This window comes from Glycine soja, chromosome 20, assembly GCF_004193775.1.
Source record: "Glycine soja cultivar W05 chromosome 20, ASM419377v2, whole genome shotgun sequence".
In the NCBI taxonomy this organism is placed as follows: Eukaryota; Viridiplantae; Streptophyta; class Magnoliopsida; order Fabales; family Fabaceae; genus Glycine; species Glycine soja.
The window spans coordinates 49938413-49951278 of record NC_041021.1 but is presented as its reverse complement, the minus strand read 5'-3'; the positions used below and the strand labels follow the sequence as shown (position 1 = coordinate 49951278).

General features: G+C 33.6%; 3 protein-coding genes and 1 long non-coding RNA gene across 4 annotated transcripts; 1 reads left to right on the top strand and 3 right to left on the bottom strand.

Moving 5' to 3' along the window:
• Positions 1-324: 324 nt before the first annotated feature.
• On the top strand, positions 325-1288 carry LOC114402205 (translationally-controlled tumor protein homolog). Its single transcript, XM_028364701.1, has 4 exons — positions 325-405; positions 480-608; positions 697-889; positions 966-1288. The coding sequence occupies exons 1-4, from the start codon at positions 325-327 to the stop codon at positions 1118-1120; spliced, it is 558 nt and encodes a 185-aa protein (XP_028220502.1). The 3' UTR covers positions 1121-1288.
• A 542-nt stretch (positions 1289-1830) lies between these two features.
• LOC114403151 (26S proteasome regulatory subunit 6A homolog) lies at positions 1831-5611 on the bottom strand. Its single transcript, XM_028365934.1, has 10 exons — positions 5330-5611; positions 5072-5188; positions 4814-4921; positions 4458-4649; positions 4180-4371; positions 3377-3495; positions 3171-3258; positions 2797-2916; positions 2576-2716; positions 1831-2238 (listed from the first exon to the last, which is right to left on the bottom strand). The coding sequence occupies exons 1-10, from the start codon at positions 5444-5446 to the stop codon at positions 2161-2163; spliced, it is 1272 nt and encodes a 423-aa protein (XP_028221735.1). The 5' UTR covers positions 5447-5611; the 3' UTR covers positions 1831-2160.
• Positions 5612-6859: 1248 nt separating this feature from the next.
• Positions 6860-9053, bottom strand: LOC114401416. Its single transcript, XR_003664266.1, has 2 exons — positions 8215-9053; positions 6860-7167 (listed from the first exon to the last, which is right to left on the bottom strand). It is a non-coding gene; the product is annotated as an uncharacterized LOC114401416 (long non-coding RNA).
• Positions 9054-11787: 2734 nt separating this feature from the next.
• On the bottom strand, positions 11788-12429 carry LOC114402230 (protein RALF-like 33). The gene has a single exon (XM_028364725.1). The coding sequence runs from the start codon at positions 12332-12334 to the stop codon at positions 11981-11983; it is 354 nt and encodes a 117-aa protein (XP_028220526.1). The 5' UTR covers positions 12335-12429; the 3' UTR covers positions 11788-11980.
• Positions 12430-12866: the final 437 nt, after the last annotated feature.

The following is a 12866-nucleotide window of genomic DNA, read 5'->3' as shown; positions in this document are numbered from 1 at the left end:
TGAAAAGTAAGCATAGTCAGTTTTGTATTGTTTTATTTAATGTTTAAGGTCACCAAAAGTTTTCACTTGACTCTGGTACGTATTATTTTCTTAAAAATACACATGCTTCTCGTATTTTCATGGATAAATCATATTTGTATTTCTAAAAACTAGAGTAAAAGATATAAATTAAAAGTTGACGTAATTTTTCAATTAAGGAAAATAAAAAATAATCAACGTTAGCACTAACCGACTAACGAATTAATAGTACAATTATGTAACCAAAAAAATATTAGTACATGTTGAAAAAATATTTGTTATCTAGATTGAACCTTTGATACAAAAATGAATGTTAGTTTGCCTTTTCATGTAACTCCATTATCCACCACCAACCCTACTGAACTGAAAATAAGAGCCATCACAAAAGTATGTTTTTTTATATGAAAAAATCGGATAAAAGGAGCACTCAACTTTATTATGTGTAATGTGGCATTTGGCAGTGGGTTGTTCAAGGAGCACTCAATGTAGACATTGGTGCTAACCCTTCTGCAGAAGGTGGGGACGAGGATGAGGGAGTTGGTGATCAAGCTGTCAAAGTCGTTGACATTGTTGACACTTTTAGGCTTCAGGTAAAAGGAGGGTTTCTTGATTAATTCTTGTTAACCATGAGTTGATTTCTACTGCAGAACAAATAATTTATTTATTTATATTTTTCAGGAACAACCATCCTTTGATAAGAAGCAATTTATTGCTTATATGAAGAGATATATTAAGTTGCTGACGGCCAAATTAGAGGGAGAGAAGCAAGAGTTGTTCAAGAAGCACATTGAGGGAGCAACTAAGTCCCTCATATCAAAGCTGAAAGACCTCCAATTTTATGTGCTTCATCTTTTCTTTGGTTATATATTGGGTTTGTTTGTTAACCCTTTATTATTTGGTCGTTTCCTTTATGCATAAATGATTTCTTATTGTGATCAATATGGCAGTTTTGTGGGGGAGAGCATGCACGATGATGGAAGCCTTGTCTTTGCTTACTACAGGGAAGGTGTTACTGATCCAACTTTTATCTACTTTGCCTATGGATGGAAGGAAATCAAGTGCTGAGCACATGCAATGCAGGCCCCGTAGTTATCTTATCTGAGCTGAAAAACTCTGTCCTTAATTTTAGTTCTTTTGTTTTGGGTTTTGGTTATGTTATAAGGAGTTTTTTTTTTATTTAATTTCTATGCGTTTTTATGTTGGTTGCTATGAGAGGAACATGTTACAATATAAGTAATAATTTAGAAGAGGGAGAGAATTATTTGAAGTATACCAAATATGAAAAAAATCATACTGGCACATTTCTTTGTTGAACTTCGAATATAAGGGGAAAAAACTTCCGCTTACTAAAAATAGTTGATAAGCATCATCTAACTGTGTCAATTTCATTATATAAGCTTCTTTCTTAAATTATCTTTCCTTAAAACTTAGGTCAAGAATAAAATAGGTATTGAAAACAAAATCTCAATTTAATGAAGAGGTATTTTAAGAATGATCTCATAAGGTAAAATTAGTTGATAATGTTCCCAGAGATACACTTACATAGCATAAATTTACTCTTTTTTTTTTAAAGAATATCCGATTGATAAATCATCTACGTCTTTTAGGCTTTTAAGAATATCCGATGGGTGTGTTCCCTAGCATAATCAGCCCGCATTGTGGCAACCTACGAAGGTCAATGCAGAGAAGTTAACAGTTACGTCACACAAAATGCAAACGGTTGTAAGAGGCTAGGAGCGCTTCACTTCGCTGCGAAACTTTCTTTTTTCTTTTTCTAGCCATTGGTGGGTATGGGAGTCTTAACTTTTTTCCTTTTAAAACTCATTCAATAAATCAAATTCTGATTACAGCCATCACAAGTCTTGTTTGTTTATCAGAGAATCGTATATAACCTGATCAACAAGATTTTAAACATAGCAAGCAGATCAAATTTCTATTACTACCACGAAATTAATGATCAGATTGCATGTTTTTAAAAGATACGATGATTCCAGTATGCTGTGGGTTATCATACCATTAGATTGCCAAAAAAAAGAAAAGAAATAGATAACAAATGTCAAACATCGACTTAGGTTTTCCATTGGCTTGATATGTCTCAATAGATCTTCGTAAACTGAAAAATAGCTTGTTCCAAAATCCAGCCTATGCATAATAATTGAGGCTTGCTTTCTTCTTTGCTTGGACTTGAATAATACCTTCATTAAAGTCCTCATGGTTCACCTACGTTTGGAACAAAAACAGATTTTACGAACATTCCAACATCAGGTAAAATACACAAAACAAATTATAAGTTGGTGTGGAGCTTTGACAATTGACACTGAATTGAACCAGAAGAGAAAAAAAAAAATTGGCAATAAAATTCTTAGTCGCTCCAACTAGAAGCTATGCCTGGAGTATAATAGTATATGCGTCACAGGACTATGTTGGTGTTTATAAGGCTCCAAACAGAAATGCCAACCAGTAAATATCTCCTAGGATGAATCATGGTATTATTTTACTTTTTTTATAAATTGATGTTTAAGCTATTAAGTTGCTGCATATCTGGAAGAAAACAAACCTCAGTTGCATCACGGCGTAGAGCCAACATGCCAGCCTCAACACAAACAGCCTTCAGTTGAGCTCCATTGAAATCATCTGTGGACCGAGCAAGTTCTTCAAAGTTGACATCTGGGTGAACATTCATCTTCCTCGAATGGATCTGAAATATCAAAGTGAGAGCAGTCAGTAAATGTTCTGTTTGAAAAACAAGTCAGCAGATGAAGTTTAAAGACACCAAACCTGTAGAATTCGAGCTCTTGCTTCTTCACTTGGGTGTGGAAACTCAATTTTACGATCTAATCGACCAGAACGCATAAGGGCAGGGTCAAGAATATCTGCACGGTTTGTTGCTGCTATCACCTGCAATTTACAAGAATAAATGAAAATGGCACTTCAACAACCTATAGCCTAACTGAACAAAAATCCAGTTAATTTGGTGCCAACTTCTAAATCTAGCCACTATTCAAGTTGTTATAAAAAAACTATTGGACCAGCCCCTAAACATTGGATTTTAAAAATATAAACTATAATGCTTTACCCAAAGACAGAAAAATACTTTGAAGCTTATCTCATCAATCAGACAAAAATATAGATAATAAGAATTAAAGACAAACCTTAATCCGGTCATCACTGCTAAAACCATCAAGCTGATTAAGCAATTCTAACATTGTCCGTTGGACCTCTCTGTCTCCACTTACTTCACTGCAATCAGCCACAAGATACATCAAGGTTGGAACCACTATATTTTACCTGAGTCTCTCTAGAGGGGGGAAAAAAAAGTCAATTGCAAATGTATATCTAATTTTTTGCCAGCTAATACCTATCAAAACGCTTGGTTCCAATTGCATCAATTTCATCTATAAAAATAATGCATGGTGACTTTTCTTTTGCTAGTTGAAAGGCGTCACGAACAAGTTTTGCTCCATCTCCAATGAACATCTGTACAAAATTACAGGTTAGATCATTCTAATCAAAACCCAGTCAAGAGGCATGAATATAAACAATAAAGGCATTAGTGTGCAAGTGAAATAGAGGAAACAAGTTTTGACTATTTAGATGTGCTGGATGATGAATCAGATGCTATTTTGATGCGGGTTTGTACTCAGAATATTAAAAATAACATAAGAATTAATAAGAAATAATCCTTGCACAATCAACAAGTGTCATTGACATAAATCACAGGAAAAGTTTAGCCAAAAGAAACTTAAGAATAATGATTGATCTGACCATACTGTTCTGACTTTGAAAATATATTTTTAATTAACATTAATGCATTTCCTCCAAAAGAATTAACATTAATGCCCGTGACTTTTGTTAGTTGGATGAGTTTCATAACAATTTTATTGTATGCATCAATAAGGCGAATCCCGTGGAGTTTGTATAAGTCGTATGCATGGTTCAAGTTATAAAAAATAAAAAATTCAGAAATATTTTTAATAAAATTTTGCACAATTTTATTGTTTTTTTTTTTATTATTATTCAAAGGAGGCTTCACTTGCATCAGGGGGGAACAAAAGATGGGAGGAAAATGTTACGAACATGTAATAATGATATAATTAGTTGATACAAACATGTAATAGTAGAATCATTAGTCATGCTTAGACTATAAATAAATTGTCATACCTGGACCAGTTGAGGGCCAGCCAATTTCAGAAAAGTGGCATTTGTCTGTGCTGCACAGGCACGAGCCATCAATGTTTTCCCAGTCCCTGGAGGTCCATACAACAGCACTCCCTTGGGAGGACGAACTCCTAACTTTTGGAACCGCTCCTTGTGGGTCATGGGCAAAACAATGGCTTCAACTAATTCTTGAATCTGTTGATTGAAATGACCTGAGAGATCAATTACCTAACCCCCAAAAGAAAGTGCTTCAATAAATTATGGCAAGAACCAAAGCTCACCTGCTTCTCTAATCCGCCAATGTCATTGTAATCCTCTGTTGGCTTTTCATCAACTTCCATGGCCTTAACTCTAGAATCATACTCGGAAGGCAGGGTATCCAAGATTAAGTAACTATCCTTGTTAACACCAACCAGATCACCGGGTTTTAACTTGTCAGGGTCAACAAGCCCAACAACAGGTAGAAAGATTGTCTGCAGTCAAAAGAAAACATTATTAAGCTCAAGGTTACCGAAAAATGTACTAAGAGCTTGTCCTCGTTAAAAGCATAAGATAACAATAACTATAACAAATAAAACAATCTTAAACTATGATATAGGAACATCAGATGACAATATGAAATCCTAGTCCATGTCACCTGTCGAGTAGAAGTCTTTAGCACAACACACTTTCCCTTCCTTTGTGAGTCAAGATCAATATTGGCACCATCTTCTTCAGCTTCGTCTTCCGGGTTCATTTCCAATATCTAAATGCAAAAAATTATCACGTCATAATCAATGAAAAATGTTTAAAAATCAAGAAACAACTTTTTTCCATCCATTCCAGAAGATTCAGAATTAAAAGTCCAAAAATCCCAATACAATATCCAAAACAGAGAAACAAACAATATAGGTACCTCAACAATGTTGCCAACGAGGTAGGGCAACTGCTTATTGAGCTTAATCTTCTCCTGATTCTCCTTGATCTTGTCCTTGTACGATTCCAATTCCAAATTGGTCCTCTGCAACTCTTCCTTCAGTCACGAAGGACAATTCAATTAAAATCAGAAACCCTAATGGCTAAGAAAACGGAAGAAGGAAAAAAGATAGTGTAATCGATAGGGTTAGGGTTACAGAAGCAGGGAAAAAAACGAAACAGAAAGAAAAGAGTATACCTTGAGGATGCGAATCTCGTTGTCGAGAAGACGAGAAGCTCTGACGATGTCGTCGGTGGTCATATTGGCTAGTTGGTCATCTTCGAAGTTCGCGTCCTCTACCATCGCGCTCGCCATGTCAATTGCGTATTTCAGATCAACCTAATGCCAATCCAATCGATTCAACAGTAACACTCACAAATTGGGGAAAGAAAGATAAAGAGAGAAAGAATCAACTTTGCGAAACTAAAGTGTTTTCAAAAAGAGACGAGGGCATGCGTTTTTATTTCTGTTTCCAATTTTTGTATAGGGTATATATAAACTGAAGTTCGACCCACACCCAATTATATAATTAACTTAAACAACTTATAGAATTAAAATATTATTTATTATTTTTAAAATATTATTAATTTGAGCTATATTTTAAAATATAAATATAAATATTATGTAAATTTAAAAAAATTCTAATAGACAATTATTAAAAAATATAACAACTCAAAATATAATTAAAATTTATTCTTAAATTTTATCAAATCCAATTTCTAAAATTCATAAAATTAACTTCAAGTTAATTCATTGACGTGTTGAGGTATGAAATTAAATAAGAACAAACCGTCTTAAATTATTTTCATTCAAATACAGTAACCTGAGAACTTAACAAACAAATATTCAATACTTCATAAATTATATAAATAGTTTTATTATTTTGAAGATTATTTAAGAGAAAATAATGGACAAAAAAGATAGTTTATTAAAACAATAATTATCAGAGTTCATGTCTCAATAAAACATTATTAGATGGGGTGGCTTCTCAACAACTATCTAATTATTTAAAGATTTCATATAGTCAATTTAGGTCTAGACCTAAGTTTTCTTTATAACAATCTAGCTTAATTATGGAAAAAAAATCCATGACACTCAAAGGTGTAGATGTTGAGGGAGATAAAAAGAGAAGAGAAATGAAAGATTAATAATATAATTAATGATGTAATATAACAAGAGGGAAATACAGAAAAATGATAAACATTAATAAAGTGCTTATACTATTTGGATATCCAAAAATTTGAATCTAAGAAAATTTTGGCTCAAATAAGCGAAGAAATGGTGAAACTTCGAAGACAAAAATAAATTAAATGTATAATTCTGAATTTTAAATTTTTTATATAAAATTAGTGGTGCACAATCCAATAAAAATCCAATGTGGTCCAGCGGTTAGGATATTTGGCTTTTACACAGGAGAGCCGGGTTGGGTTCCAGGCAATGGAAAAATTATTTTTACCATTTATTTTTATAATAGGCTACTTATCTGATATATCTTTATTCTTTAGTCTCGCAGACAAATTGTTGAAAACTTGAAATCGAAATCTTAAGTTAATTTTTCAAAATGCTTTTTTTTTTACAGATTTAAAATGCTTTTCTTAAAAAAATCGACGTCTTGCTTATCTCTATTTAAAGAAATCAAATATTGTTGGAAACGATATCTTAAATTTACACTCAAAAAGTTATTATAATGCTTTCATTTTGATTACTTAAAACATAGTAAAGCGATAATACATAGAAAGTCGATCAAAACTTTATTTGCAATGACATTTTATTTATTTGCTTCATGTTTGATCAAATACTAAAGAACAGACCATAAAATTTGCAGTGAGAAAAAATCACTAAATTTTGCATGTATTGAGTTGATAAAACGACACCACATGTTGTGTGCTATCAATGCCTAACTACAATCATCAACTCCTCTCTGTATATAGAATCAACTCCTTCATGTACCACTGGTTGATATTAACTATCAGTTCAGTTTTAGCTCCAACATTTACCATCCATTGATTCAAAACTTCCTGCCAAAGTAAAAGAGCCTGAAACATGTAACCACCCAAACAGAATAATAAAATTTCAGATAATAATTAATCATCACCATCAAAATGGGTTCTTACTTTGCCCCTTAATGGTGAAAATAAAAAACGAAGTCCATTCTACCTGGCAGTTTTCATGCATCTCGGTTATTTTAGATACTATTAATAAATGAGAAATTCTGGATTTAAAGCCTGTTCCAAGTAGTAGTGAATGAGTTACTTAGTAGTAAAGCCTAAACTAACAAACATTGATTAACACAACTGATACCACTTGTCTCTCTTAACTAGGTGATTCAGGATTCGAACACTAACATTGGATATGGAACAAATCATGTTGAAAGAAAAATACTCACTTTTTATATGTACTCATGGTCCTAACGAAGATTAATCAATGTTTTTGATGATGCATACTTCGTACCAATACTATGGTCAATAAAAAAAAAAAACCTAGAGTAGATAAAATGCTAAAATTTGGTGGAATTTACCGATCTCCAAGTCTTACGTTTGATTTGGTTAGCAGTTTAACAAGATTGTTCCTGTATGTTATCACCGAAAAAAAAAGGAGCAGAAATAGATGTTTCAAATTCAAAGGTGTAAATAAAATTGTTTACTCCAGGAAAAAGAGCATAAGATGAAGGAAGAGGAAGGACAAAGAGAAAGGCATTCAAATTGACATTAGCAGCTAATAATAGAAATTCAATCTGGAAAGAGAGAAAGTAAAATAACAGAATACTTCCAAATGTTTATGAGAAATCTAGGACTAAGGAATTCCATCAAGAGTTTGTATTCAAATGTGTGTGAAATGAAGTATGAAACTCTCCAATTCTAATTACAATGACCAAAAAAGTTTCCACACAAAAAAAAATATAAATATGTTGTCAATAAAAAAAAGTCAGTCCTAGAAAAATAGCAATAGCAAAGTAAAAGAAATAGTAACGGGAAAAAATCCGCAAAAAAAAAAAAAGTAACATGGGAAAAGAAAACAACAGCTAAGATTGTCATAACAAATGATGTAAAAATGCAACAAGGAAAAACACAAATTTGACTAACCTCCTTTGCATTTTGCACGAACAGGAACGTCACTCGCAGGCATCAACCCAGATGATGGAACAAGAGGCTGCTGAATCATGGTGCAACAGTTATAAGCAGGATACTTTCACATCTGCTAAGGATTCAAGGACAAAAACCACAAACTTAAAACTTAACAACATGGACAACACTGTTCCTTTCATATCTGCTTAGGAAGCAAAATCCAAAGACTTGAGATATATTCAGATATCTGTGAAGAAGAGAATTGGCAAGGATTCAGGATTCAGGATTTGAAACGATTCTGAGAGGGAGGGAAAAGCTTATTATCCACTGGGCCTTATTTGAATACAACTTATTCAGATGAAGACTGAAGTTATATCTAAAACGTTGAATCGTGCTTCATTCATCAAAGGTACTGTCACTCACTGTGCTACCAGCAGCACAATTTATGAATACAACACCCCAACAGTTGCTGCTGGAATCTTACAATTAATTACCGTGGTCACACTCACATCCTCATTCTTCTCATTTTCTTTGTTCCTTGACATTCCACAATTGTCTCGTTATATTAATACTTTCACTGATAAAAGATAATCAGATATACAAAAATATAGTCATGTGATGTTTAATTTTATTGAGAAGACAAACCTCATTTTATTGAGAAGACAAACCTTCAGTCTCCATTCCTACCTGAATGCAAAAATTTAAAATGTGCAAGGTAAGAGAGGAGGCAAGCCGTGGATTATATTAAACAATAGACACATCTAAACGACACCAATAACATGCCCATACAAAATATACACATCACATGAACTCCTAGCTGGAAGGGATTCAAATCAGGAAAGATAGTACACGAGAGCACGCGCATCGACTCAAAGCGGAACTTCTACAATCTTACTGCAACAGATAGCAGTTTACCCATTGTTAATTTGGTCCATCTAGCTAAGAATTAAGATTGCGCTACATGTAACTAAATTAAGAATGCATTACATGATTAGGAATTAAGGATCGGATTAATGTGTTGCACATATGTGTATAGAGACCAAATAAAAAATGCATAAAGAACGTCACAACTGCAAAGACAAAATCGATAATGTTTTCACATATAAAGATAAAGGACTGCTTTAGTAAGTTTTTACGTACAGGGATTCAATTTTGCATTTAACCAGATCTGTTTTATACCTATTTCATTACCACATCCACATGAGGGTAGAAATAAGTTCAACTATTTATAAATTATGCTAGTTTGATTTGTTAAATTTTGAGAGTGTTGTTATTATTTTCTTTCTAGTTTCTTTTGTTGTTTTGCTACTGGTCAGCAGTTGCTTATATATTGGTTGCATTTCTTGGCCAATGCCTCTATTATTTAATAGTGATATATTTCTTTTACTTATAAAAAAATATTAGTTATATATTAAATTTATTGCATATGTTATGCATGTGACTTTAACATTTTTTTACTAAATCATTTTTTTTTTCTCCATTAAGTCAATATTTTGTCGCCCTGGTCAAAGTGAATTTGATTTATAAATTGATGGAGAGCGTGATTTAAGGAATTAAGGTATAGGAGTAGAGAGAAGTAATAAAGTAGAAATTTAACAGTTTTTAGGGTAAATAAATATGAAAGTAGTTAAAGAAAAATGACAATAGACATTTCCAGTATTATCTGTTTGAACTCATTGCTAGAGACGAGCAAAAGATTTTCAGATATTGACAATATAAGTACCAGGAGAGGAATCAGAAAATAGCACCCGCGTCTTTGGGTAAGCAACTAGGATTTGATTCCCTTGAAGATCATAGATTGGTACAAAAATAAAACAAACAGTTCACTAAAACTAAGCCTCTACCTCGCATATCAAACATACGAATCCCAGAAAGTGAATTACACAGCTAATTCCAAAATGGTGTGAATATTATATGAATATATCAAGATTCAAGGCCAATGATTTGCTAAGGCAAGTAATAAAAATTATCGAATTATTAGCCCGCCTTATTAACAATTTCAGAGCTTTAGTCTGGTCCCCCATTTCCCTGACCGATAGAATCTCACCTCTTAGTTGATTTTCCAAAAGTAAATAAATAGAAAGCCAATCGAAACCTTACTACCTGCTTGGCATTTTTTAAAAAGATACCTTAATAATTTGTGGGGTCTTAATGTACATATAAACCTATGGTTCGGCAAGGTGGGCACTCTTACCTTTAAATTTTGGTCAGGATTAGAATTTGGAAATTGGAATATGATGGAACCCGTCATTAACAAGTAACCAACATCTAAGTATAGAAAAGGCGAGGATGTAACTACTTTAATTACCAAATGAAAAAAGAGAAAAAAAAAAACTCTTCCACACCAGCAACTCGTACCTTTTCATTAATCTACCTATATGCCCTATTTATCCCACCAAAAAATTTAAATATATCTATTATTCTGCATTTCTTTTTACCATCTATATGACTATATCTATCTGCATACTCTTCCAGCTTCTTTTCTTTACTCTGATTTTTTATTCTGTTCAGTCCTATCTTCTCCATTTGATTGGTTAGTACTTGCTGTAATTCACTTTTATTTAGTGTGTGTTTGGTTTTGCCTTGATAGACCTTTGGGTCAACGTAACCAATTTTTTCTTTCCCGTTTTCTTCTTCGTAATATGTGTAATGACTTTTCATTGAATAATAGACACCAAACATACCCTTAATCGGTTCTTTAGAAAACAGAAGCGAAGGCACACCGCATAGGCGCATAGTCAAATACGACGAAATAGAAAAACGAAATACTATCTGAGAAGAATTCCTGAACTTTCCTGGAAAAGCAAACTCGTAATACTTTGTTTTGGTCATGTAATACAAAGAATTGACATAAATTACCGAAACCTAAATATGTGTTTAGTCTGAATTCTCAACCCAAATAGGCCTAACCTAACAAACTTCACAATCCCTAAAAACATATAGAAACACATTTCATGGTGTTAAAAAAAGATTACTTGTATATTTTTTACCCACATACTCATTCCCTCTTTCATATTTAACTTGTCGGTTCGTTTTTCACTTCACTATTTCACTCTCACCTTTAATTTTGAAATAAAAGATACCTCAAACCCAGAAAATCACAAATCATCGTGATATTCAATTCAAAGTTCAAACCCAGCCAGCACCACTTTATTTAGCATGCAAAATAAAGCACGAAGCTTTAGCCCCAGCGCAGCAAAGCATTAAAAAAAGGCAACAAGAAAACTAGTATTTTAATTTATCAATACCGGAATCTCCCAATCCCAATTTCACACTTGGTTTGAATAGAAAAAAAGTGGAAACCCCAAAATCTTTTGATTAATAAAGATACCCCAATAAAATGTGGGGAATTAAAAAAAGAAATTCACATCATATGAGGGACTGAAATTTCAAGAATCGAAAACGAGAGCATTAATGAGTCACTCATACCATGACCAATACACGGACACAGCCTCTGTCTTTTCCACAACCACTCAGATTCAGAATCTGACTACCACAGAGCGTGAAAGAATGGCCAAAACAAAAAGTACTGGTAAAAAGGGCAGCAAAAAACACTGACAGTTTTCTTTTTCTTTTTACGGAAACATTCAATTCAAATCCAAATAAACAACAATACTAGTATTAAGAAGAAGCAATGCAGTGTATTCTCACAACAGCAACCCGAAATGGATTACCATTACCACAAATGTTCGTGAATAATAACTATTTTATATAACAATAACAACAACAACAAAACACATTCCAATTCACATCCGAAAAAAAAAATTTTTAAAAAAAGGAAAATTCAGCTCCTGCACCTCGTAATGGCGCTGCAGCCACGGCTGTAAGGATTGGCCTGTGCTCCGGGTCGGCAATTGTAGTAGGAGGCGCCGCGGCGAGAGCAGGGAGCAGTGTTCCTCTGCAGCGCAACGTAGCTGATGTACTTGTTGGTGGCTAAGATGCGCCGGTTGATCTCCGAATCCAACTCGTACTCCTCCCCTCCCAGGCAATCAGCAATGGTCCCCTTGCACGTGCTGGAAACCCATCCCATTCCCAAGTGGTGGTCCCCGCCGCCCACGGCTGTCGGCCACCGACTCATCGCCACCAATACCGTGGCGGCGCAGATCAACGTGATAGCTAAGGAAGATGACTTGGCCATCCAAGACACCTTTCCCTTCCTCAATTCGGAAGGAAATGTCTTCTTTCTTTTTCTTTTCTCCAAATCGAGGATGAATGCCCACAGCTAGCTGCCAGTTTAAAACTTCAAGCCCCTCCTCTCTGCTCTTTGATAAAAGGACACTCTATTGTCATTTATTTACGTTTCTGCCATTTCGAACCACGACAACTACCTTCTTAATTACCGCTGCTTTTTTCCGGATATGAAAATTAATTAATTATGATCAATGCTAAATATTGTTTTTATTACATTGCTTAAATAATTCAAACTATGGATTTTTTTTTTACGATTTTATAATAATATAATAAATATTAGATTTTAATTAATATTTTAAAGATATTAATTAGCAAGATCCATTAATTATTATTCTCATAATTTTATAGTTGCTGGTGATTAGAAAGAAAATGCTTAAGTAATAAGTGGTCCCCGCTAACAATTGTGCCTATTACAGCACGAGGGAGAGAAAAATATTACTACGGATTAATGAAAACGGAAATGTTTAGCCGAATTTGAC